The 26,870-nt window shown below is 35.8% G+C and overlaps 1 protein-coding gene across 6 annotated transcripts; it reads left to right on the top strand.

Annotated features, from left to right (window-relative positions):
* Positions 1 to 416: 416 nt before the first annotated feature.
* Positions 417 to 26,434, top strand: LOC100254775 (villin-4). 6 transcript variants are annotated; one of them, XR_009466865.1, is made up of 24 exons: positions 417 to 618; positions 2,619 to 2,740; positions 3,082 to 3,181; positions 5,789 to 5,857; positions 5,945 to 6,181; positions 6,319 to 6,496; positions 6,575 to 6,707; positions 6,938 to 7,100; positions 7,192 to 7,339; positions 7,444 to 7,544; positions 8,305 to 8,460; positions 15,748 to 15,816; positions 15,936 to 16,004; positions 16,128 to 16,265; positions 18,135 to 18,263; positions 18,644 to 18,791; positions 18,929 to 18,939; positions 19,280 to 19,420; positions 21,109 to 21,234; positions 21,326 to 21,391; positions 25,033 to 25,357; positions 25,451 to 25,650; positions 25,730 to 25,921; positions 26,011 to 26,434. XR_009466865.1 is itself a non-coding variant. In XM_059740523.1 (23 exons), exons 2-23 carry the CDS (start codon positions 2,685 to 2,687, stop codon positions 25,841 to 25,843), a joined length of 2,877 nt encoding a protein of 958 aa, XP_059596506.1. In that variant the 5' UTR covers positions 417 to 618; positions 2,619 to 2,684; the 3' UTR covers positions 25,844 to 26,434. The 6 variants fall into 6 exon arrangements, 2 of the variants coding, with proteins under 2 accessions (XP_059596506.1, XP_059596505.1); XR_009466862.1 differs by having other exon boundaries at positions 418 to 618; positions 25,442 to 25,650; XR_009466863.1 differs by lacking the exon at positions 417 to 618 and adding an exon at positions 950 to 1,086 and having other exon boundaries at positions 25,442 to 25,650.
* Positions 26,435 to 26,870: the final 436 nt, after the last annotated feature.

Below are 26,870 nucleotides of genomic sequence, written 5' to 3'. Positions count from 1 at the left end.
CCACCCAACCCCACCTGTCTTTAGGATGCCTTTATGGTAATGCATGAATGATGGCCGGTGACCGACCTCCCCAGTTTCTCTCTTTTCCCAATCCTCACAAAGCGGAAGTCAGCACCATCGCCCACCATTAACCCATTTCTCTCCCAAAAATAACCAAAAAAAATAAAAATAGAAAAAATGAAATAAAATTTTCAAACTTCCCAAAAAAAAAAAAAAATTTCCAAGTTAATCTGGTAGGTGCTTGGGATTTGAGATGTGTTTTTGTTTTTGTTGTTGGGGTGTATGATGGTCTAATTCTTTAGAATGGGTTTTGGTTTTTCTCTGTATTGAATTTTTGTGGATTTTAATAATAATAATAATAATAATATTATTATTATTATAAAAATATAAATATATTGAATTACAGTTCATTTCTTTGTCATGTGGGGGTGGCTTTTTGCTGCCGTTAGTGATAAGCCCGCCTGGCATTCATCATTCCCTCCAACACCCCCTTTTCTCCACTTTTTCTCTCTCTTTCTCCCTCTCTTCTCCCTTTTCTCCGTTTCTCCTCCTCTCTCCATTTTGATTTCCTCTTCGTTTCTTGGGTTTATGGGATCTGATTGATCTCTTTTACATCAGGTACTGTACTCTCTGTTCCAGATTTTTTTTCCTGAATTTTTAGCATTTTTTTGGGGTAATTTAATATGGGGAAAATGAATCATTTTCTCCTGAGTGTTTGGAGGCACGAGGAGGCGTGGATTTATCGAAACGGATTCTTCTGGGAATTTGGGATTTTTTTTTATTTTTTGGATTTTTTTGGCAATTACGTTTAAGAAATATACATGTTTTTTTTTCAGTGTTTGGTGGTTGAGTTAGGTGGATTTGTAGAAACGATTCTTCTTGGAATTCGGGGAATTGTTTTTTGTTTCTTTGAAAATGTTGGTACTTGAATGCGTGATAGATGGATTGTTTTTTGAATGTTTGGTGGTCCTGGGAGGTGTGGTTGCGTGGAAATGAGTTTTTTGGGAATTTGGGAAATCGGGTTTTTTTCTTTGAGAACATTTCTTGGTTAGGGTTTGATCTGATCTGGGGATTGATCTGTTGCAGGTGAATTTTGTTGATCTATTGAAACTAGAGCTTAGCTTGTTTGCGTTCTTTGAACAAAATTTCAGTGCTTTTTGTTGAAATGTTATCAAAATCAAATATGGATGCTTTGACAACTGTGATAGCGTAATGTGGAAATGGAATGCTAGATTTTCAATATCAGTTCGAATTATTGTTAGTATATTCTTGTTTCCCTTTTGATCAAAATGCCCTGTTTCTGTTCTGTACCTTTTTCTTTTTCTTTTTTTGGTTTCCTTTCCACTGCTCGAGAATCTCCTTGAATTTGGAATCGGGTGATTCAATCGGGTATTCAGATTATTTCCATTTTAACTCTGTTCTATCCTATCCTGAATCTTCATGTTTCTTTGTGGTATACTTCTTATTTATTTTATCTTTTTATAATTGTTTTTCATTTTTTATAAATACCGATCAATGGACCGTATTATACATTTACAATGGATTGAAGCTGGTACAGTTTTTCATTAAGGTGCGCAGATAAGTGGGTAGCTCAAATACTGTTGGCTGCAAAGGTAGATGAAGAATAGAGTTAATCAACATCTGTTTGTAGGTCAAGTGGTGTTGGCATTTATTCATTTTATTAATTTTCTCAACTGTCTGAAATGCATTATAATTTGAAGTAGGATTCTAGATTTCTAGGATTTGAGAGTAGGTTGTCAAATTGGATGGATGTCCTGCTAGCAGTGAAGGTTTTAGTAAATTGTAAAACCAAAGATGTTGGAAGCAGAAGCTAACTGATGCAAAGTGAAAGGCAAAACAAACAGTTTAAAGGTTCTTGGAGTAATTTTACAAATGGAGGTATATGTGTTGGATAAAATTTGATGAAATTACATAATAGTTACTCGTTTGGTATGCGGGAATTGAAAACTATGAGGCTGGCATGCAGGCCTGGGAAATATGGGAAATTTCAATGGGAAAAAGAGTTTTGAGATGGTTGGATGACCTAATGAAAAACCTGAGAAGAAGAAATAGATATCAAACATTAAGAAAGCTTATGAACAACCTAATGGAGAGGAATTTTACCTAAATGTCATAAAATCAATTGGAAATCCTTCTCCAGAATGTTAAAAAAAAATCCATTTCTAATGGGAAATTGTTGAGTGATTACAGGGAGGTAACAATTTAGCCATCCATTAGTTGTATAGGAATTGAACATCGTATCCAATTTGGTAGGAAGTTGCGTCAAATTCAAAGTTTCTTGATCAAAATTGAGATCATGCTGGATCTAAATATTGACAACAGGATTCATCAATATGCTACCTGGTTCCTTTCTAATCTGTGTTGAATTTATCATTTTGTGGTTGATGTTCGCCTCTGTTTTTTTGTTCATTTTTCTTGTTGACTCACTGAATGTGGTCTTCACCTCCACCTGTTATATGGTTATTTACAAGTCTCTGAGCCAGCATCCTGGCTTTGATGGTCTAGTTGCTAATGTTTGATTACTTCTGCTTGCTATAGTAATCGATTACTATTGTTTCTCCCTTTCCTACTTAATCTCATGGTGGCTATTATTTCAGGTTACTTTTGCTTCCATCTTCAAGCCAAAATTGCAGAAAACCAACTAGTTAAAGCTGAAACCCAGTATGGCTGTTTCCATGAGAGATTTGGATCCAGCTTTCCAGGGAGCTGGGCAAAAAGCGTATCCTTTATCTTATGAATTCTTCAGCATGATGAGCACAGAAGTCAATGTTACATTAATTAGAATGTTGGAATATTTTGAGTCATTCTGCAGATTACAAATGACAGTTTTGGAAATCTATTTATATCATGCATTGAAAAATTTTCAACTTTTCAATAACTTTGTGGTGGGATAAGGGGAGGACAGAGATCATTATTATTGGAATTATAATATTGGCAACTATTACTCGTACTACCAATAATGCTGCTTTTGCTACTCTTTTCATTGTCATTTTGCTTGGTTTTGAATTTGATTGCGTCCTTTTGGGGTTTCCCCATTGTAATCTCCTTGACAACAAATAGTGGAATTGAAATTTGGCGAATTGAGAACTTTCGTCCTATGCCTGTCCCAAAGTCCTCCTATGGAAAATTTTTCACAGGGGACTCCTATGTAATTTTGAAGGTAAGTGATCTGATTCTAGCAGTCATTGTTTTCTTTTATAACTAATTTAATCTTTGTTTCATATCTATGCATATTCTTGGCTCCACAAGAAAGGGGCTTGATAATTCATTGACAGTTGGTCTCATCTTTGTTCCAAGTATTGGAATAGCTATAGGCTTTCTTTGTGTTCCGTGTTATAGGATTTAGACCCTTGGCTAGGACAACCTGGCCCTGTTTCATGACGAGACTTGATATAAGTACTAACCATATCGAATGTGAGTTTGATTACTATCATTTCAAGTTTGTGTCCACTTATTTTAGTTGGATTCTTGTTTTTATATGTTCTTTGATCTTCATGTGCACAATGCTCATTTAAAGGTTTAAAACTATTTTTTATTTATTTTATAAGTGATTCTCTGCATATCATTAGAACACTTCTACATATGGACTTTCCTACCATGACACCCTAATTTTATCATTGCTTTGATTCATAAATTTTCGTTGGCTGGTTAAATTGCCTATATGGTTCACTTCCTTCCGTCAAAACTGTAATGTTGTGTTTTAAGGAATCATGTGTCCTTGCACATAAGCCTGAGTCCTCATTCCATAAAATATGCCCATTATATGAATCTTACACTAGAAAAGCACCTGTTTACCTGAATCTATGGCTTGCAGAAGTCAATGTAACCCGGGTTTATGGTTCATATTAAAGCAAACAGTTGCATCAAACCAGATCTTTAGTTGTTCTCTTTCCTTTCAAGTGATTAAAATAGTGTTTTTTTTTTTAAGAGAAAAAAAAGTCACTATATAAAAAGTGAGGGCCATATCCCTGATTGGGTTGGATCAGTCAAATACTTCCATAGAATATAATAAAAGAAATTGAAGTTCTCTCTGAAGCTGGTGTTTAGAGGCTCCTTTCTTTTGTAATTGCCAATTTGAGTTTTATAAAAATTGATTCATTTAACTTTATATGATGACAATAATCTCCATATGTGGTAAGTGTATAAGCTAATGTCTATATGTTTTCCATACTGATTTGGGAACACTTTCTGGAAACTTCTCTATATAAGTATCTTCTTATTATTGACCACTTCCAGAATGAAGCAATATCATTTCAATGTGCTTAATTCTCTTTAGATGTGTAAACTATTGGCCATAGGAATAGCTGCTTGGTTATCAACAATGAATTTTACATCCTTTATTATTTGTATATTCGAATGTGTGGGCTAGCAAGGACTATAGATATTTGTACATTCCCACATGGGTTGGAAAACCTCACAGTTGTATAGAATATTGATTTACTTAGTATTTCAGAGGCCCCTACATACTTTTTGTGTAATTTTTTGGAAGATTCCTAATTCTTCTATTGTACCTTTTATTACTTATATTATATTGTTGTTTCTCAACGAATTTTAAAAAAAAAAATTGCATCCTTTATCAGCTCGGATGCAAGTTGTGAGCCTCTTTTTTGGTATGTTGTGTATGTGCTAAGTCTGGCTACCACATTATTTTTACTCTCTAGTTGATTAAAATTTTTTCTTATGACTTGCAATTACATGGATCAAGTTTTAGAAGATACAATAGTATTTACACTGTTAGGTGGTTGGCTGCTGTCACTTTCTGTTTAATTCTTTTTGTATTCTCCATTTGTGCATGGTTAAGACCTTCTCTAATGTGTTTTATTGATCCTTCTCACCTACTTACATTATATGTATATATAGATGCCGTGGAATTCATTTAAGAATAGCTTGAAAGATAATGTAGTTACAGCCTGTAGTTGAGACCTCTCCCTGTTGTAGGGCTTACTGAAAATTAAATGTGGCCTAATAAACAGGAAACAAATAACTTCTATACCATAAAATTGGAGATAACTATTGACATTTTAATGACCTTGTAACCAGTGTTTCTGTTGATTTATTTTCAAAATTATGAAGTTCCTTATGCCTTAGTTGAGAATGAGTTTTCATTGTATTCTTGTTGCTCCAAAGGTTCTCCTCTCAACTGTTGATTATCATTTGGACTGATACGTGTATCTCTTGGATAAGCACTCAACATCCTATTAGTCAGCTCCTCTACTTAAAAAGACAGGATCAGTCTGGTTCCTTTGTCAGCATTTTCCTGGCACTTATTTGTGAAATTAGATTCGGATTAGAAAATGCAAATAACATTTCGTGGATAAATTATTTTTGGATGCTTGAACATTATGCCTGCAGTACAAGATAGTAAAATCTTAAAGTTTTGGTGACATTGGTCTAATGTTTCAAATCATGTTCTTTGATTGGTAGCCAACTATAAGAGAAAATGGTAGTTTAATGGGGAAGCTGCTTTAGCAACTGTAATAAGGGCACTTTCTTTATTAATCTAGGGCCAGTCTCTCATTCTGCCAATGATATGAATCCAGTGAGGCATTGATATTTGGTTCCTACTCTCTTATCAGTTTGAATCTGTTTAGAGAATAGACTGTCCTATTTGGTTAGTAGGATCATGTTGTTAATTTTGATGTCAATTTTTATTTGGGAAATGATTTCCTTAAAATATTCCCCTTTCTTTTCTACTCTGTGCATTTGTAGCCACACAATTTTATTAATTTTGGTAATAGATATGTATTGGTTACCTTCAATTTTGCAGACAACTGCTTTAAAAAATGGGGCCTTACGGCATGATATCCATTATTGGCTGGGTAAAGATACCACTCAGGCAAGTCTATAATTTTACATTGGTTTGTACCAAAATCTGTTGTGGTACATTTTTTGTGACTTGATGAGCTCAACCCTGTTTCACTAGGATGAGGCTGGTACCGCAGCTGTCAAGACAGTTGAATTGGATGCGGCTCTTGGAGGACGAGCAGTTCAGTATCGTGAAGTACAGGGCCATGAAACGGAGAAGTTCCTTTCTTATTTTAAACCATGTATCATACCTCAACCTGGTGGAGTTGCATCTGGGTTTAAGCATGCTGAGGCTGAAGAGCACAAGACACGTTTGTATGTCTGCAAGGGAAAACATGTAGTTCATGTAAAAGAGGCAAGTCCATTTACTTATCTCCTGATGATGAATCAATGACATTGATCATTCTATCTGTTGCTGTTGTGTTGTTGCTTTTGATATTATTGTTATGAATATTGTTACCTTTGCTAACTTTCTGTTTGTTTTGAGTGCAGGTTTCTTTTGCACGATCATCACTCAATCATGATGATATTTTTATTCTAGATACGAAGTCTAAAATATTTCAATTTAATGGGTCTAACTCATCCATTCAAGAGAGGGCTAAAGCACTAGAAGTTGTTCAATACATTAAAGATACTTATCATGATGGAAAATGTGAAGTTGCTTCCATTGGTAAGTGGGCTAATTAATTGAAAGTTTACAGATATTCATCTATATATTTGAGTAAATTTGTTTGTCCCTCCCATGTAGAGGATGGAAAGCTGATGGCTGATGCTGAAACTGGAGAATTCTGGGGTTTTTTTGGTGGTTTTGCTCCACTTCCAAGGAAAACAGCCAATGAAGATGACAAAGCCGTGGATTCTCTTCCTGCTAAGCTGTTTTGGTAATATGTTGTCTAGGGTTGTGACTTTAAGTTTGCCATGATATTTACTTGGTTCTCTACCATAAATGCATCTCATACATGGAGAAAAAATAAAATTCGGAAATTATAATTTTTTTTCCCAGCCAAAAAATGGAAGTTATGGAAGAAACAAATAAAGTTTTCGTAGGGATTCTGAACTTAGGATCCATGATTTTTCTCATATCTGAAGGGGTGCATTTTTGTTATTCAAGCATTTTGAAGGGACAGGCAGAACCCGTCCAGGCTGATTCTTTGACAAGAGAGTTGCTAGATACAAATAAGTGTTATATTCTAGATTGTGGGGTGGAAGTTTTTGTGTGGATGGGGAGAAATACCTCTCTTGATGAAAGAAAAAGTGCTAGTTCAGCAGCAGAAGTAAGTCCCAGTTCTTTCTTGTCAAATTTATGTGCTTAATTTTGATGTCAATCTCTATTGCACATGCATCATTGTTGGTCTTACTAAACAGGAATTACTCCGTAGCCTTGATCGGCCAAAATCTCACATAATCCGTGTAATCGAAGGATTTGAAACAGTAATGTTCCGGTCAAAGTTTGATATGTGGCCTGAGACAACTGCTGTAACTGTATCTGAGGATGGTAGAGGCAAGGTGGCTGGTCAGTAAAATTTTTTAGTGCTGTCCATCAGAAACATATTTGTGATACGCTTTACCTATTCTTGAAATTGTTGTAAAATTCCTACTACTTTTCTTCTATTGTAGCACTTCTAAAACGCCAAGGGGTTAATGTTAAGGGTCTTTTGAAAGCTGCTCCTGTAAAAGAAGAACCTCAACCATACATTGATTGTACCGGAAATCTGCAGGTGACTTGTTAATTTGAAAATGTGTGTATTTTATTATTGAAAAGTGGTGGTGCATTGAAGACAAGATTAACTTCTGAAACATCATATTTCTCTGTTTAATTTAGAATCTCCCCATATAATTTCATTCTTTTGGAATAGGCATCTGAAAACTCCTGTGATCAAATAATCCTCTTTATTTCTTAATACAATGATTTATCACAACAGTTGTAATTGACATACCCCTTCTTTAAAAATCCACTACCCTCCTGCCATTCTCTCTCTTTCTCCCAGAATCACAGAATAAATAAGCAGATGTGAAAAATGGGCAGGAAGTGTGTTCCAAAAGATTACATGGAAAACATTAAAATGGAAGTGATTTAGAAACAATTGGAGATTGAAAGGAAAATCTGATGGAAAGTTTGGCAGAATGAATAGGAATCCCTAAGAGAAAATATATCAGAAACCAAAATCAGAACTTTAGTGGAATAACTAATGAATCTGGTCATCATTATATAATGCATGGGAAATTTGTGTCTATGAATTTCATAAATGTTTCCAGTTAAAAATCGTAAGTCCCTCATTTGTTTTTCTGAAACTCCTTCATAGGAGTTTCCCAAGTACCTCTCATGAACACACGGAAATGTCTCCCATCTAGGACTGGTTTTCCTGGTAGCTATGCCTTCTGACTCTGTCGGGATAAAGTTCTATAATCCTCCTGCAAATCTGTATATTTCACTTTCTTGGTGTTATCATTGATGGATGTTTCATCCTGGTTGTGCAGGTTTGGCGTGTAAATGGCCAAGAGAAGACACTACTTTCAGCTTCTGACCAGTCAAAATTTTACAGTGGCGATTGCTACATCTTTCAGTATTCATATCCTGGAGAAGATAAAGAGGAACACCTTATTGGCACATGGTTTGGGAAGCAGAGTGTCGAGGTGATAAATACTTCCAGCATTTCATATTACTGCTTTTAATACGTTCTGTATGTTGTGCAGCATCTAACAACTTTAAAAAATTTCAAGAATGTATTCTTCATTTTGCCATTATAATCATTTTACGTGGTGCATCCTACTTGTCGCCCCCCATTGTAAATGGAATGCATGATAGGATTTTAAACATATCATTTAATTTAGGGTTGGATAGATTTTCTGTTATTTACTTTCTATTCAAAAATTTTTCCTATCCTGATAATTAATAGTCTTATGCATGAACTTATGAAAGTATATACAAAACAGAAAATTTTTGGGTACAATCATCATATATTAAGGAAATAAAGCTCTAACTAACAAGTTATTAGAGCTTTAGCAAATAGATGTTATTTTTGTCAAGCGGAAGAGGAATCCATTGACCATCTCCTTCTTCATTGTGAGAAGACAAGGGCAGTGTGGGAGTTGCTTTTCACTCTTTTTGGAGTGTCTTGGGTGTTTCCGTCTTCGGTTAGGGAAGCCCTATTGGGTTGGAGCGGACTCTTTGTGGGAAAAAGGCGCAAGATAGTTTGGAGAGTGAGTCCCCTTTGCATTTTTTGGACAGTTTGGAAGACAACTAATAGAATTGCCTTTGATGATGAGGTGTTGTCCATCCAAAGGCTGAAAACTTCTTTTCTTAACTCACTTTGGTCGGAAACAAAACTGTTTATAAAAGATGGTCCTTCGACCTTTTTGGAGTTTTTAGATGGGGTGGGTTCCCATTAAGGGAGGGGCTGTTTTTTGTATATCTTTGTGGACAGTTTTTTGTTTCTCTTGTTAGGGGGTGGGTATTTACTTTTCTTTTCTGTACATTTTGAGTCGCTATTTTAGTGCCTCTCCGTAATACAATACTTCTCTTACTTATCAAAAAAATAAACAAGTTACTAGAGCAGAATTTTTCCCATTTCTGATTTCCCCTGTACATGTATTTGCCAGTGGCAGGATTGCTCTTCTGGACCACAACTTTTGGTTTTCTTTTCTTTTTATTTATTTATTTTTCAGTGTTTAAATTGATTTCTTGCATCATTAAATTCCCCAAACCTTAGAATATGAACCTAGTTTCTCTATTTCGCATGAATCCGCAGGCATATATATTGGATTTCTGGAAATCTAATTTAACAATACAGGATAATATGACAGGGATACCCCTCAGGACTTGCCCCATCAAGTTGGCCTCTAGATATCAACTGTACCTTGCTTGTAGAATGCATTATGGAAGTGAACACTAATAGATAGACTAAGGTAGTATTTGATAACATTGAAAATTTTGCTTTGAAGTTTAGCCATAAATTATAGTATTGAGAACTTCCAAGCTGCTGTATTATCAGAATTGAAAATTGTAAGGTCAAATTTATCATTTGAATATAAAATTTTGAAGCCCCTACCCCAGGGTGTTCTGCATTCAGTTGTTTTCTCTTGGATCTCTTAGTGAGAATTTTAGGACTTTTTCTTTATGAAATTTTGTCTACATGGTTACTGGATGTGTGTCATCAATGTATTGATGCTTTTGTATTTTCAGTAGTTAATATGGTCAACGACCAAGTTCTTACTGTTCCTCTTGTTAGGGGAAGTTAGAGGGGGGAGGGGGTTGAAAAAAATGACAGTAACCATTTCATGGGTATCAAAATGGAGAATTTAGGGGTAGTTTTCTGACATTGGTAAAATTAATTTTTAGAGATTTTCATTTATTCAATTGTTGACCCATTAAGCATATCTTCAAGGATTTTATTGATAAAGAACAGCTAAATGACATAGCATGGACCAATAGGATGGTGTCATTCGTAAAAGGACTGATAAGATGTGTTGTATATACACCTAGTTGACCTTTTGGGGAAGCATGTGATGAGAGCTATTTGTCCCATTAAGTGGTTCCCACTCCATCTCAGTGAAACAATCGTGCTTTGGTGAGTCTTCAACTTTAGGCACTAAAACAAAACCCTTGACCATATAATATACTTGATGGTAGGGTAGGTCAACCCCACAATCATGGTCTGCTAAACCCAGTTAGGCTCCTTGAACCTTGCTCCTAACTCTGGTAGGCTTTAAGCATCTAGGTTCTATGCCACTAGGTATCTTGGGTGAAAATGTTAGAGATCTCTGGATCGGACCCTCCTCTCAGAGGTTTTAATGACAGTTTTTGGAGCTATCCTGTTGATGGAGTGGGAAGAGGCTACTGAAGCAACAAATGAAGGTGGGGCCCTTACTTCATTCATGCTATGTGAATGCTCTCATCCTAAGATGGGTTGAAAATGACAATTGTTCTCTTTGCACTATCAGTATGGTAAGAGTAGTGGCAGTCTTGAAAGGGTAGTAGTGGAGTATCGATATTTGTCAACGACTCAACACTAGTAAGATGGGAGTGAGAGAGGCACATGGTATGGGGCTGTGGAAAGGAATAAGGATGGATTGGGAGCTGGTGGGCGATAAGATGGTTTTCATTGTTGGCAACGGGAGGGGGGTGAGATTTTGGAGGGATAGATGGTGCGGGGATTTCCCTTTGTGTGTGTCTTTTCCTTCTTTATTTGCTTTGACTATTGATAAAGAAGCGCGGGTGGCAGATATTTGGGACCTCTTGGCTGAGGGGGGTTGGAATCCTTGTTTTTCAAGAGCTTTCAATGACTGGGAGGTAGAGGAGGCGGAAAGTTTTTTGGAGCGGCTTCATGGTAAGAGAGTACTTGAGGATGTGGAGGATATGGTGTCCTGGTTTGAAACAAAGAGTGGAAAATTCTCGTTCAAGTCTCTCTACTTTGCTCTTGAAGCGGGCTGCTCGTCTCTGTTTCCTTCTAGCTATATTTGGAATGTGAATGTGCAGCCCAAGATTAGTTTCTTTGCATGGGAGGCTACGTGGGGCAAAACCTTAACCTTGGATATGGTCCAGAAAAGGGGATGGGCATTGGCAAATAGATGTTTTATGTGTCTTGAGAAAGAGGAGACCATAGACCATCTCCTCCTACATTGTTCAAAAACAAGGGTTTTATGGGATTTAATATTTACTTTATTTGGGGTGTCCTGGGTGTTGCCTTCTTCAGTTAGAGAGACTCTTCTAAGCTGGCAAGGTTCTTTTGTGAGCAAAAAACGCAAGAAGGTGTGGAGAGTTGCTCCTCTTCACATTTTTTGGACGGTTTGGAAGGCGAGAAATAGATTGGTTTTCAAGGATGACATGTTGTCAATACAAAGATTGAAATACTCTTTTATTCTTTCTTTTTGGTTTGAGACTAAGTTGTTCATAGTTGATTGCCCTCTAACTATAGCTAATTTTATTGATTGATTGGGCTCTAAGTAGGGTTGTTTTTTGGGTCATCTATGTTGTTCTTTAGGCCTTTTTGGAGATGGGTGTATAGGTATTGTATACTTTGAGTCGGCTCTTTGGCATCTCTTTTATATATGAAATCTTTTTTACCTATCAAAAAAAAAAAAAAAAAAAAGATATTTGTCAACACTAGTATCTTGAAAGGGTAGTAGTGGAGTAACGATACTTGTCAACACTAGTATTGCTTGTAGGAACATGACACTATTATAGGAGTGGGTGCTAGTAGTGAAATGATCATATCTTCTACATGCCAGTGATCTTGTGTGTTAAGATGGTCATGTAGCATGTAATCGTAAATCCATGTATCTGTGAAATTGAGTACTGAGTCTATCTACAGAAGGTTTTGGCAGGAGGGTGAGGATTAGAGTTCTTTTTAGCAATGTTTTCAGAACCGGACCGGTCATTGAACCGGAAAAGTTACCGGTTCACGGTTCACCGGTCGGACCGGCGGTCGAACCGCTATCGAACCGTTATCGAATCGGTGACGTCATAAATATATATTTTATTATTTTATATATTATAAAAAATTAAAAAATTAATAAATTCTATGTAAATTTTGACAGCATCTACTTTGTTTGTTGAGTTTTGTCACAAATTTTTTTACCTATAGAAGTCATCAATTATCATATATGATATCTATAACACAATATAAGATGTTATACATTATATTATTACACGGGTATTTGATTTTGATGGAATTGGAAAAGTGCTTTCAAGGGCAAGTAAGACCCACGTACGTATTATTTTACAAATTTCATCAGTCGAATCCCAAAATAATTGAATGATTTCATTTCTTGTGGCGTGCATGTGCCTCGAAGGAGAAAAAGATTTGTAATTATGGAGTCCCAAATGGCCATTTCATGGTTGAAACAGTTGGAAAGCCTTTAGCCGACATTGTTGAAGAAACTTCCATCTTTCTCCGACCAAATAAAATGATGAAAAAAAATCACATCAGAATACATCCTCAGCCAACACGTCTAGGTTTCGGAATGGTACGTTCCCTTGATTCACTTACGAAATTGAATATGGAAAAGGCTATATAGTTAGTAGTGATGTTGGGACTGTTATAGTCCGTGGCTGGCGCCAGCCACAGTCGCCACGGTTTGAGGCAGGAAAAGGTAGACACCACTTTCTATCATCCCACGATTCCAAAGGCTGTCGGCGGGATCCCTTGGTGTCGCGGATGGGACGTCGACGACGGGCGAAGGAGGAAGGGCTGGAGCTGGATCTGGAGTGGGATTCCTTGTAGCGGCGCAGCCTGGAGATCTCCTTTGCTTAAATAGGACTCCAAAACGGCGTCATTTTGATGCCAGAAGCATCAAAACGACGTCGTTTTGATGTTGTTTTAAAAAAAAAAATTAAAATCAATTGAACCGGCCGGTTCCCTTGGAATCGGCCGGTTCGTCCGGTTCACCGGTTGGACTGCCGGTTCGACCGGTCCGACCCCGGTTCGATCCCCATCCGGTCCAAATGAACGGACCGGACCGGTCCGGTCTGGTTTTTAAAACATTGCTTTTTAGGGTGGGAGATCTTTGCTAGGATTGGATGTTATAATTGGAGCAAACTGCAAAGGTTTTTCTATGATAGGATTGATTCCTTGGAAGAGTTGTGGGATAAAGTCTATTTCCTTTTTTTTTTTCTTTAAAAAAAAATATATCAGAAAGGTGCAAGTATCTGGTGGAGCCTGAAAAAAAAAAGTCTACGGTGGCAAAAGTTATTAAGCAGCTCATAAGCAAAAGGGAAGTGAAGAGACAAATGGTCAACATTTTCTCTCTATGTTGTTCACATGGCAAATATATTAGGCTGAATGGCTTTAGAAGGCATTCGGATTTTGAAGCAGATCATTGGTATTGGCCTTTTTGTTTCCACTGTCTATGCTGAAGCCTTGACCTCTGGAGTGGCTTCGGCTTACTTGTAAGTTTTAGCGGGATGAAAATTGGTTGTGTTGTCACCTTCAGAAAGGAACTGAAAGAGTGAGTGAGAAGAGAAGGCTCTTCTATCCAAATTCTGACAATGCCCGTGAGGAGTGGGAGTCAAATAGAACATTTCCAGAGGATGGAGGAGAGAGGATAACTAATCAATATTCGCATTGTTAAGATTTTTTTTTCAAAAAAAACCCCTTTAGATATCACTGTAAGATTTTGTACCAACGTCTAAGGATCTCCTAAGATTTTGTTGAGTCTCTGATCTTTGAATCAGAAAGCCATCTGCTTAAGCGGCTAAAGGAGAAAGGAAAATGTTTGCTCTTTGTCCTGCTTCCTATTCTCTTTGGAAGTTGAATTTTGATTATTGTGCTTTAGGGTCCTCTGAGGGAAGATGTTGCCAGGTTTTCCAAACCTGAAGGTACTGGGATGGCTGTTGATGCTGAATTTTTAGCTCTGTGGAAGGTTTAAACATCTCTGGTTTGTGTGCAATGAAGGTCAGATTGTTCAGTTAATATTACCACAAGTCCTGCTGTGATCCTTGGCCGATTGTTCATTTGGTGAGGAGGATTTATGCTCTTATTAGAAACCTTGTCACTTCATTTACTTTCAGACCTGCCTGGCCAGGTGTTTAGCTATTTGATTAAGAGAGGTGCTAGATCTTTAAGGTTTTTATTGGAAAGGCCTACCTTAACTGTTTTGAGGCGTAGAGTGGCTGTTTTTATTGTTATTCTCTTTTTTCCATTTTCATTTGTGCTTTTGTGAGACATTATCATCTTTTTTTTTTTTTTTTAATTTATTTATCAGAGATATTATCATCTTCTTTGTATAGCTCTTTTATTTAATAAATTCTTAGTTCTTATTGAACAATGTAAATTGAAATTGAACTTATAATTTTTGTAGTTTAACTCACTATTTGTGATAAAAGATGGTCAAGATGTTGGTCCATGATCATATAGCCTTGTCTCTTTATATTCTTGTGGCGTTTAAGGTCATTTGGTCATATGTTCTACCCATTGCTCTTTTAACTTTAGCTAGGCCTTCCTCTCGCATCTTTGGCTAGGCTCGCTGTTCTTTGACATGTTGTCACCGGTTTGGCATTTTGTAACCATGTGGTCTTGGCTCACACATTCCTTTGCTGCTAGGCAAAGTAACCTAAAACTCCTCCTATGAATGTGTGAATTGAACATACATACATGCATGAATTTATTTCAGGACTCTTGGTAATTAAAATAACATGTAAAATTGACAGAAACACACCTGACAATTAAATCACTCCCTAGTCACTATTTTTGTTGAACAGGCTTCTCTTGAAAGCGGAAAGCTGATTGGGTTACACGAAAAACCAACTTCAAGCATATTTCCTTCTTTTCTTCTAAAAAATATGACTCTGTGTGTTTTACTACAATCTAATTCTGATTAATCGAGTTTACATCTAAACAGAGCATTGTGTTTCTGCTGTACTGTAGAAACAAGTTGCATTGCATTTTCATCTTTTCCTGTTGGATTGCTAGCTTACTGCAAAACCTTTTTTTGCTTTCTATCTTAGGAGCCCTTCTGCTTTGGATCAACCCATCCATTTTTATTGTTTAAATTATTGTTACAGTTAACCTATTAAGACTTAAGTTTGCCACAAGTAATTTTTTTTTTAAATTAATTCTAAATTTGCATCACAAACATTAACCAAATTAGTGCTTCCTGGAACTTCGACATCCACTTGTTACTTTTTATTTTTGGTGTTAAAACCAGTCACTAGTTGTGGTTTCGGCATTATATATATATTTATGTATGGACGTTGATGTGGTATGGAAGCACTAGCGTGGTGAATATTTTCAAAAGGGATCAAGATTTAGCATTTTTTTTCCAGAAAAGATTACTTTTATTGTAAACTCTTAAGACTCTCACTCTCTCTCTCTCTCTCACATACACTAGTGCTCACACACACAGCCTCGTTCATACCATATAAACATATCCACATGGCATCTATAGATTATTTACTTATCATGCATTTATCATTAAGCGTAGGAAGAAAGAACTTCAGCTATCTCACTGGCAACCAAGATGGTGGAGTCATTGAAGTTTCTTCCTGCTCAGGTAGTTTACCTTTCCCTTGGGTTAAGTTGGTGTTGTTGTATTGATGGATTTACTGTCTTAACCTTTGTTTGATCGATCCTTTTTTTTTTTTTTTTTTTTTTTTTGCTATGGGTTTATAGGCTCGCATCTATGAAGGAAATGAACCGATCCAGTTCTTTTCAATATTTCAGAGCTTTATTGTTTTTAAGGTCTGTGACAATTTCGGATCCCATAGAAGGATATTCTTAAGGTTAATGCTTATTATTTAATATTCATACAGTAGCTTTAGTTTATTAAGTCATATCAGTATGTATTTATCTTGAATTCATCAGGGTGGTGTAAGTGATGGTTACAAGAAATATATTGCTGAGAAGGAAGTTCCAGATGACACATATACAGAAGACAGAGTCGCATTATTTCGAGTTCAGGGTTCTGGGCCTGATAACATGCAAGCAATTCAAGTTGAACCAGTATGTCCTGCTTTCATCTCCCTTTTGTTTTTACTATATATTCTTCTAAACTTGTTTACCATGGCTAGACAATGCTCTGACTTTGCACTGTTAATCATTAAACTAATTGTCCTAATTTTAAGGATGCAATTTTTCTTATTCTTGATGCTAGAAAATTGATTTCTGATGCCAGTTTCCTTGGCATTTTCTGCTTTATGTGGGCTTCCTGAGTTAGAGAGCCCTGTGTGCAAATTTGCACACATTTTCATATTTCGTCAACAGTTTGAAGTAGATCACCCCTTCATTCTGCTTTGATCTCCTTCTGTGTCTAACATCTCTTTTTCTCCTGTACTTTGGTGTATTTTTTCCTATTATTAATTTATGCATACCTATCTTTACCTATCAAAAAAAAAAAAAAGGGCTCTTTCTCTGCAAATATATCCTAGCCTTTTCTTGCCCGTCAAGGTATCTAGTTGGTTAGGGTGAATACTGGGATGTGTGGTAGAGGTGTATGGTCCAGGGTTCGATTCCTATCACTAGTGGTTACCTGGTGTTGGTTGTGGCAAGTGCTGTCAGTGCCCTGAGGTTTGAGTTCCCATGGAGAGTCTGAAGGGCTTGGCCATGAAAGATTCCTCGGTTATCAAAAAAAGAAAAGAAAAAACTCCTAGTCTCTTCTTTCTATCAAGGTGGTTATGGTGTACAAATTTGGACATTGTTTATAGATTTTTCTTTGTGAACTGCAACTCTAGGCATCAGTCAACACTCTTAATTTGATTGCTACAATATTTGCACATTGTGCTACCTATCAAAAAAACAAAAAAATTTCCACATCATGCCTTGTTCTTGGTATTGCCACTCCATTGGTCTGGATAGCTCATCTTTTCTCCCTACCAAGATCATTCTTACAAGCAGTACTGCTAATAACAAAGTGGTTATTTTGTACTAGTTTTATTTATTCAAATCCACAAGAAAAATAATTTTGTGCTCTGTTTTGATCCTAGATACTGTGGGGTGACAGATAAGGAGATGAGGAGAACAAAAACAAGTTTGAACTCAATAATTAATTTTCAACTCTCTCCAAATTTATTTACTTAGTTGAATAGAGGGCAAGAAGTTTGAAATTTTATGAATTTTCAAATAGTTTTTATTATCTTTCATTTTCCTTGAGGTTATGTTTGCTTCCTGGAAAGTATTAAGGAAAAAAAAAACGTGAATGAAAATGATTTTCTCATGTTTGGTTGTACTCTGAAAAATATCAAAGAAAATAAAATAGAATTAAAATTAGTTAGAAATTTATGCATTTTTAAATTATCGAATCGAGTTAAAATGAGTTAAATGTGTTTTAAGTAGTATATAAGAATAATTATTACCTTTAAATCTATTTTATATTTTCCTTCGCTTTTTCTTTCCTTTTACTTTTCCTTTCTATTTTCTTTGTCTCATGTTTTCCTTTACATTTTCTAGGAACCAGATATAACCTAAGATTTTCTTCACAACCAAACAAGAGAAACTGAGATTCTTTTTTATTTTCTTTTTTCTTGCACTTTCCAAGATTCAAATGGAGATTTAAAGTTCCCATGATTTCCCAATTTTCCTACCATCCAGACTAAGAGAGTACCTTCTTAGTTGACTCATTCCTGAATAACATAGTTTCTTATATAAATTGTTAAGATGCAAGTGTCTGAATGTATAGCTTGATTATTGAATAAATAATATATCATTGTGATTAAGTTAGGATTTTGGTGCTTCTTGCATTTTCCGACATGATCCATCCCTGGATTTGTGGATCTGACAATTTTTTTATTTTTTTATTTTTTTTTCATTTACATGTTTCGTTTTTGAATAATTGTTCTGTTTTTGCATGGAACTTATTTTATTCCCTTCAATCAGGTTGCATCATCTTTGAATTCCTCGTACTGTTACATATTAAACAGTGGCTCCTCTGTTTTTAATTGGTCTGGAAACCTTACGACCCCAGAAGATCAGGAGCTTGTTGAGAGGCAACTGGATGTGATAAAGGTGTAATATTTGCTCTAGAGTTTATTTTTTTACTGAAGGAGTTCGTTCAGCATATGTAGATTTTCTTGTAAGTTGTTTGATAAAATATTTATATTGGATGAAACAGCAAGAGAGACTAATTCCACACATTATTGTGACTATATGCATTTGTTTTGAACACTGACCCACTGGCTTATATGTCATTTTGAAAATCAAAGGTTCTGATCAATGCATCTTAAGTTCTCAATCAACACTCCCAGTGTTTTTTCAAGGAGGGTCCTTAGTTTGATATATGTCAGTGCATCTGTTCCATTTATAAGGCGAATGTTTGAAGAATTTCTGCTGTATGTTACATGTTCAGGTTATTATTTACTTGTATTGTACTTGTGAATTCTCTGCAGCCAAATGTACAATCCAAACCACAAAAAGAAGGCTCGGAATCTGAACAATTTTGGGAATTTTTGGGAGGCAAATCTGAATACCCCAGTCAGAAGATTGCACGAGATGCTGAAAATGATCCTCACCTATTCTCATGCACTTTCTCAAAAGGTATAAATAATTTTTTCTGTTGTATAATATTTTCTTTCATTTATTTCCAATTCTTTGTCCATTTAATTAATCTATAATATTTGATCCGTTTTTTTTCTCCCATTGTGTATGCTGCTGCAATGCACTCTGATCTGCAGGAAATTTGAAGGTCTGTATTTTCCTTGAGTTCATTTTTTCTAACCCCCATAGACTTGTGATTATTATTTTTAATCACTTTTAGTTATGCTTGTTTTCAAATGCAATCAATTTGAAAATGCTTGTCATATCCTCATATTTCATGTATTTCATAGTTTTGCATTAGCATACAATATATCCAACTAGATGCTCAGAATTGTATTGAGTTTTTTCATGTCATAAGTACATATTGCCAAAACACAATGTGAGGATAATTTTATCCTCAACCTTACAAATCATCTTAGGGTGTAAAATATGAAATGCAAAGTGTTATAGCCTCCTGCCATGGCTTTTAATTGAAGTTTTTATTGCAGGTGACGGAGATATTCAATTTCACTCAGGATGATTTGATGACTGAAGATATATTCATCCTGGATTGTCACTCGGAGATCTTTGTCTGGGTTGGGCAACAAGTTGATTCCAAGAATAGAATGCATGCTTTAACCATCGGAGAGGTATGATTGGTTAGGTTTTACCTGGGAGCAAGATTTATACTTTGATTTTGGAGGTTTTAATCTACTAGTCTTCAAAGTATTTCCGCTTTGATATTTTTTGGCCGATCAGTAACTTATACATTTCCTTCATATCAAAAGCAAATTTTATTTAATCAGGAAAGAGAAAAGAAAGGACAAAAGGTCCTTCAAAGCGAGAAAGGAGCTAGGATAATGAAGCTGGAAAGAAGATAAAACATACATAAACCAAAATACTAAGGGGTAAGCAATCTCCTATGAAAAGGTCAAAGTTTTGCACCCTTCTTTTGGCCAAAATCAGCTTCCTTGTTGGAATACCTAGATAAACATTGATTGCCCAAAGGCTCCTACACATTTAAAATATAACCCCATAAGATGAAAATGTTGCCAAGGTTCCTATTCCCTGATGCAACACATGAAATGATCAGTAAAGTCTCTATCCCTTGATAAGTGCACATATCTTTACCTTTAGCTGAGGCTTCTCTTTAGCCTTTTAACAGCACACAGATTTCTGCCTTAATTGTCCAGGTGATACTGCTTGGTTTAGGTACATGATATTTGGTAATCTTTCCCATCTATTTGCCCTGTTTTGCCCAAAGAGAAGCCATCCAAATTGAGCTTTAATCTTCCTAATAGAGATGGTAGCCCCCTGTATACTCTGTGGCTTTTTGCCTCTTTTCTATGAATTCTGTGCTTACTTATCAAAAAAAAAAAAATAGAGATGGTAGCCATCTCAAGTCTAACCTCATGTTTGTGTCCTAACTAGCCACAGTAACATCAAGAAGCTCCCACCTGTTCTTTAGTCACAAATGCTCAAGTTGAGGCCCAAGACACCAATCTAGCACACTACTTGGTATTAAGTGCTTACTTTTCATTATAAATTCTAGCATTATACTTGTCCTAGATCAACCCAAAGTTATCTAAAATGACATATTTTTTGTACTCGAAACTCAAATTTCTAGAAAAACCAAATTTCCATGTTAAGGAATCATTGTGGGGACCAATAGTTTAGCAGTTGGAAGTTTTCCTTTAGGAAAGTTTGTAGAACTAAGAGAAGTGTGCTTTTCATCACAAAAGATCAAAATAGACATTTTTTTTAGGGAATCTTCATAACCTTTTAATGTTCAAGGCAGTCTTCGGATGATAGAGACTTTCATACTTAACCAAAATGGTTTTTCCAGGATCACTAGAACCCATCCAGAGTCCCTTGGGTAATTTATTTATTTATTTTTTATTGGAAACGACACAAATATATATTAATATAAAAAGGAAGTACAAGAAGAAGGATGAGAAATCCTCCAACCAAAGACAACTAAATTACAGGGAAATACACATAAAACAAACGAACACCCACTAAGGACCAATCCCTAAGGAGTACACACCGCTATCCAATCCAGTTGAATCACATTGAGGGGGATCCCCTTAAATGCCTTGGAACAGAAAGCCCAAAGGGAAGCAAGGAAAACTATAGAGTCCCAAAGGACCTCTGAATCCCTTGGGTAATTTATGCAACTTGGATACCAAAGAATCTAAGTCTTCTCAAGTACTATCTAACCTTGGTGGAATACAGCTGTCTTGCTCAGACGATGCTTTGTAGCATGTTTTAAACATTAAATTTCTTGTGCCTGGTATTGTTCTTCGCCATGTTCTGAACTTGCCCTCCTTTTCTACAGAAATTTCTTGAACGTGATTTTCTCCTAGAAAAATTATCTCATACTGCTCCAATTTATATTATCATGGAAGGGAGTGAGCCACCTTTCTTCACACGTTTCTTCACATGGGACTCTGGAAAATCTGCAGTAAGTGACTTCATATTAATTTGAACTTCAGAAATTATTTCCAGCAGTCAAGAATTTTTTTTATGTTCTTAATATTTCTGTTTTGATACAGATGCAGGGAAACTCATTTCAAAGGAAACTTGCAATAGTGAAAAATGGGATTTCCCCTACTCCGGAAGTAAGTTTTTTCCCCTCTCCCTGCTAATTTTGGTTTAAGATTTTTTTTCTTCATCTTGATATTTGCAACATTGTGCATTATAATATGCACCTTGTGTTGTCTGGTACTATTAATTGATTGCATCTATGCATATTTCTTCCCATCGTTTTTTGTCTGTTTAGGATAGAATGTTGTGACACTTAGGCATTATCACTTGGTAGCATGTTTAGTTCAGCATGTAGAATTGACCTACTTAACATAAGTGTTCACTCTCTAGAATTATTGACAAATTATATTTAGGTGTTCTAGATGTAATTTAATGCAGACAGACTAATATAGTTTTTAAGGATCCTTTTATCATGTGTTCCCCCTGAACAACTTGATTAAATTCTTGTCAAATTGGAAATGCCAACCAGTTAAAGTGATTAGCCATGCCATATATACAGGCCATGAACCTTACTACTAGGTTGCATATCTTCAATTTCCAGAAATAAGGTCAGCAGTGTGGAAATGTGAAACTTTAATTGATGCAAATTCGATATTATCAAATGAAACTTATAGATGATGTTTACCTATACTGCTTGGATAATTTCGATGTAAATGTGTATTGTATGGTTTCAGTCATCCTGGCTGCAATGTGACTTATGCTTTTCCTTTTCTTGTGCTCTTAGCTTGGAAGTGTTGCACAGTAGATTATCCTATGCAAGTTGTATCACTATTTCATCATTTAATATATTTGTAGCATGGAGTATACTTCATTTCTTATATTTCCTCCTAAGAGTTCTACGATTTTCCTACCATCCAACTTATGCTTCACCCTGATGATTTTCACCATTCATAAAATTAATTTCATAGATTGTATAATCACTTTTACAGGGTTAAACATTAAAAATACCTTTTCTCGTATGGGATTGAATTTAGTTTTTTTCCCCAGTGGTCAAGTGTAGGGTAGAAGATTCCTTGTAAGCTTTAACAATTTCTGCATTTTATATATATGTAGGATGGAGAATCCTTCATTTCTTATATTCCCTAGAGTGAGTTCTATGATGTTCCTACCATGCAGCTTGTGCTTTCTCATTCCTCCCACCCCTAAACACACACCACAACCACAACTCCCATGCATGTGAGGGCTACACCTCTTAAGCTTTTCTTTCTTTCTTTCTTTATTTATTTATTTTTACACCTTTTAGCTCTCAACTGAAAGCCTAGTGGGAGTTCAGAGAGGCTCACACCTCACAAGTTGAGGTTACTCCTTTTTATACCTAGCACAGGCAGCTTATGCCTGAGGAACCACTATCATAAGTATTATTTCTGTGTTGGTCTGTATACTTCTAAATGAAAGTTGATTTGAAAAACCAACCAATTAAGAAATGAAATAGTTGTCTAAGGGAGAGGAAGAAAAGAAAAGGATTGACAATTAATTTATTTGTTGTTTTTCTTCCTTTTTCATTATTGTTTATTTATATATCTTTTGAATGTAAAAAATAAAAAATCAGAAGACTTATCTTTTATGCCCTGAGGACTATGCCTCAACTTGCCAGAGGTAAAATGGCTCACCTTTATGCTTTGCTTCAGAAGAAATTGCTCATGAGGTAGGGAAATTATTGACCACGGGGTTTTGAAAAGTTTTATCTTTCATTATAAGCATAAGTGTGTTTACCCAAAAAAAAGAATAAAAAAAAAAAAAGCATAACTGTGTCAATAGTTGGAATTTTGGTTCGGTAATGGTATGGGGCATGTGTGGATGGAAAGATGTCTTTTACGGCTCACTAGATTTCAGTTTTCAGTTTGCTTGGTGATCATTAGATTATTCACCATTCAATTTTCTTAGACATTAATGTTGAAGTAGTTCCCTCAAAAAGCAGGCACCATCTTCTTTTGTCTAGAGCTTAAAAAGATTTTTCAAGTGCTTTAGACATTCCATATTCTTATAAATCAGGATTGCTATATTTGCGTGTTTGAAAAAGGTTACTGTATCTATTTTGTAGGGAGATTAAAGTTGGTGATTGCAAGAATTGCAAAGAAAATAAAATAATATAAATTCCCCAAATATGCAACTAGAAACTATTCTAAGGACCATTAGAAGGTATTTTTCTTGATGGAATATCCAAATGTATCCTAAGTTATTAGGCTTTATCCAAAGTCCAATCTATGTTGTAAAAATATTATATAAAAGCAACAGTAGTTTGAGCCCAAGAATAATTCTTTGTGTCTATGCTGCCTTTTATTTAATATCAAAGAACTTTCAAATTTTGCCTTTTCTGGATCCAAAATTCTTAATTTTTTTTGTCAGTTGCAAAATGCTATTTAATTAATATGGATCCCATAGGTTGGTGGGAGAAAATACCTCTTGAACCTAGGCTTGTGGGCCCAGACCAATTAAGGAGTCCTTTTGGTCTGGATAAAGGTCATCCTCACTTGTTTTTTTTAGGTTATGTTTGTCACTTTATTTTTTGTTCTATGAGTATGATGAATAATTGTTAATTGTCTTTATACTAAGAGTAAGAAAAAAAAAACTCAAGTATCATAGTAGTATTGTTCGCCCTACTGTGGCATGTTGCTGTTCAGATTCTTCCAGTGTACTTCTCATGCTATTATAACGGTGAATTTCTGTTCTTTTTGGTCAGGTTTTGATTGATGGTTAGGTTTCATTTGGTTCAAGAGCAATGATTAGGATCTTTAGTCTTTAATAAAGGGTTTATAAGCATCTTTTTTTAGTTGGTGAATGATCCATTGAGAATACAGCTTCAAGCTTTTGCTTTGGTTATAGATACAGTTAACCAGAATATGTAATCAGGTTGCCATCTTGTCTCTGTACCAAATTAGTATACATTGATCACTGAAAATTACATCTTAAATAATTTACTAAAGTAAAAATAGATATAAATATTTATAAAAAATAAAGTATTTGGAATAATCATATTAATAAAATGCAGATCGGGTCTTCACAAGGGCTTATATATAACTAAAAACAGGGGCCGGGGGGGGGGGGGAGGGTTTGGCACAGATGCGAGTTATGACTAAATGCATGACAAAACATGTAATTTTAGGCCACATTTACATTGATTTAACTGAATCTCTGAAAATCATTTAGATCAAATTATCAGGTTAAAAACTTTCAGCTTAAAGTGTTGGATTTAGAAGCTTAAACCCAAGCTTCAATTGATCGTTATGCATTGTATGCTACTACAAAATTGAGAGAGGATCAAACGTTCTGTGGAGTTAGAGGAAATAAAAATAAGTGAAAAGGGGAGATTCAGAGGAGTTAACTGAATATGTTTTCAATGAGGAAAGTGGAGAATATAGCTGGGTTTATAGCTGAAGTCAAAAGGGTGCCTTCTGAAGAGCAAACAGGATACTTTTTCATTGAGAAAGAGGAAGATACAAATTTTGGTTCTGATAAAAAAAATAAATAAATAAATAAAAAACCTTTGGTCTATAGAGCTTATAATTTTCTTTCTTATGGAAAAATAATGTTTTCTCTATATATTTTGCAGACAACTATGTCAACCAAACATTTAGGTTTATTATTAGTTTCATGTTAAACCTCGATATGATGGATCATTGTTGAGGAGTGCAACACTATAATTAATACACTGCTCATTTCATGTATTTCCTCGGTTAGTATGAATTCTCTGATTGAATGTCTGACCCATGATTAGAAACCCAAGAGAAGAACACCAGTATCATATGGAGGGAGATCTAGTAGTTTGCCAGAAAAATCACAACGGTCAAGAAGCATGTCTTTCAGCCCTGACCGAGTTCGGGTGAGGGGCAGGTCTCCAGCCTTCAATGCTCTAGCAGCTAACTTTGAGAACCCAAATTCCAGGAACCTTTCGACTCCACCTCCAATGGTTAGAAAGCTCTATCCCAAATCTGTGACCCCAGATTCATCTAAACTGGATTCCAGATCTGCAGCAATAGCAGCACTTTCTGCTAGTTTTGAACAACCGGCACGGGAGCCTGTTGTACCCAAAACTCCTAAAGGTATGCTTTTATTGAGTTCCTTGAAGGTCATTATGTATCTATCTTCCTAACCAAAATCTGAGTTTTTACTTTGTCATCATGAAGTGACTGAAGAGGCACCAAAACCAAAACCAAAACCAGAAACAAACTCGAAAGAGAAAGCTATGAGCAGCAGGATAGAAGCCCTCACAATAGAGGAAGATGTAAAAGAGGGTGAAGCTGAAGATGAAGAGGGTCTTCCAATATACCCATATGAGCGTCTTAAAACAACATCCATAGAACCTGTTGCCGAAATTGATGTGACCAAGCGAGAGGTAAAAATCTAAAACACATTTTCTCCATCTCAAGTATTATGTGCTATCACTGAGATTTTTTTTCAATTGTATACTGCAGACTTACCTGTCTTCAGAGGAGTTCCGACAGAAATTTGGAATGACAAAAGACGCCTTCTATAAGCTGCCCAAATGGAAACAAAACAAGCTGAAAATGGCCCTTCAGTTGTTCTGACTCTCTTTTTCGGATACTCCTTTTTCATCCGCCTTGCAGCATAGGCTGCAGGTGGAACAAAAGCATGCTTGCAAATTTGTATGATCTTCGTCTCACCATAACATATCCTTCCATCAATGTCTTCATTACCAACTCACTCTAATCATTTTCTTGATTTGTCTCTGCAGTGGGGGGGGGACTCAAGTTATCAGGGTGTGTTAGGGACAGCATCAGTGCTTTTTTAGCTGCTTCTGCTCCCAAGAAGCTTGTTTTCATGGTTGATGGAGAAACCCAGAGAATTTTTATTTTTACTTTTTTGGTTTCCTTTGCCCATCTGCTGGTTTGGATGTCTAGTTTTGCTTCTCTTTAGCTGCTTGTTATTCTTTTTGGTCACAGGTTTGTTGTGAGCTTGCATTTTTGTTCATTTTTTCCCTTCTAAATCTTCATTTTGATTCAACAATTGATTTCGACAGAGCTATTAGAGGGCTTGCAAAAATTCTTAGGTTGTATTATTGTATGATCCAGGATGCCAAAATGTGTGTACAGCAGAGTGTATAAACCGGTTCACTCCTTATTTGTTTTGACAATAAAGTGTGATTTTTTTTAACTTAATTTTTCAGTTTCCCCCTCCTTCCAACCCTTCCCTTTCCAGCCTCCCTCTGCCTGAAATCTGTGAATTCTGCTATATCTTGAACAGGTAATCTTCCATGTGGATGTCAGTCATGGATTTATAGTCAAATTTCAATCTCTTGTCTTGATTATTTTAAGTTACATCACATTATTATGATGGATTCTTCCTCTGTTTGTAATTTTAAGCATCATTCATATTATTGTAACGTAGATAAAACTCAAGGTTTTGGTTGTGTTATTACCACCTATCTACTCTTCCTCAAGTGAATTCTTTGTCTCTCTTGCTTCCTTCTTGGATCAAACCTAGTCAGCTACTCAATAGTTGAGAGTTGTTTCCTCCAACACCATGTTTGGTGATCTAGAAAATGAGAGAGAATTTTGAGGATTGGAGGGTATCCAAAAGTCAACAAGAAATCCT

The sequence above is a fragment of the Vitis vinifera genome, chromosome 11, assembly GCF_030704535.1.
Source record: "Vitis vinifera cultivar Pinot Noir 40024 chromosome 11, ASM3070453v1".
Taxonomy (NCBI): Eukaryota; Viridiplantae; Streptophyta; class Magnoliopsida; order Vitales; family Vitaceae; genus Vitis; species Vitis vinifera.
This window is presented reverse-complemented; position numbering and strand designations above follow the sequence as displayed.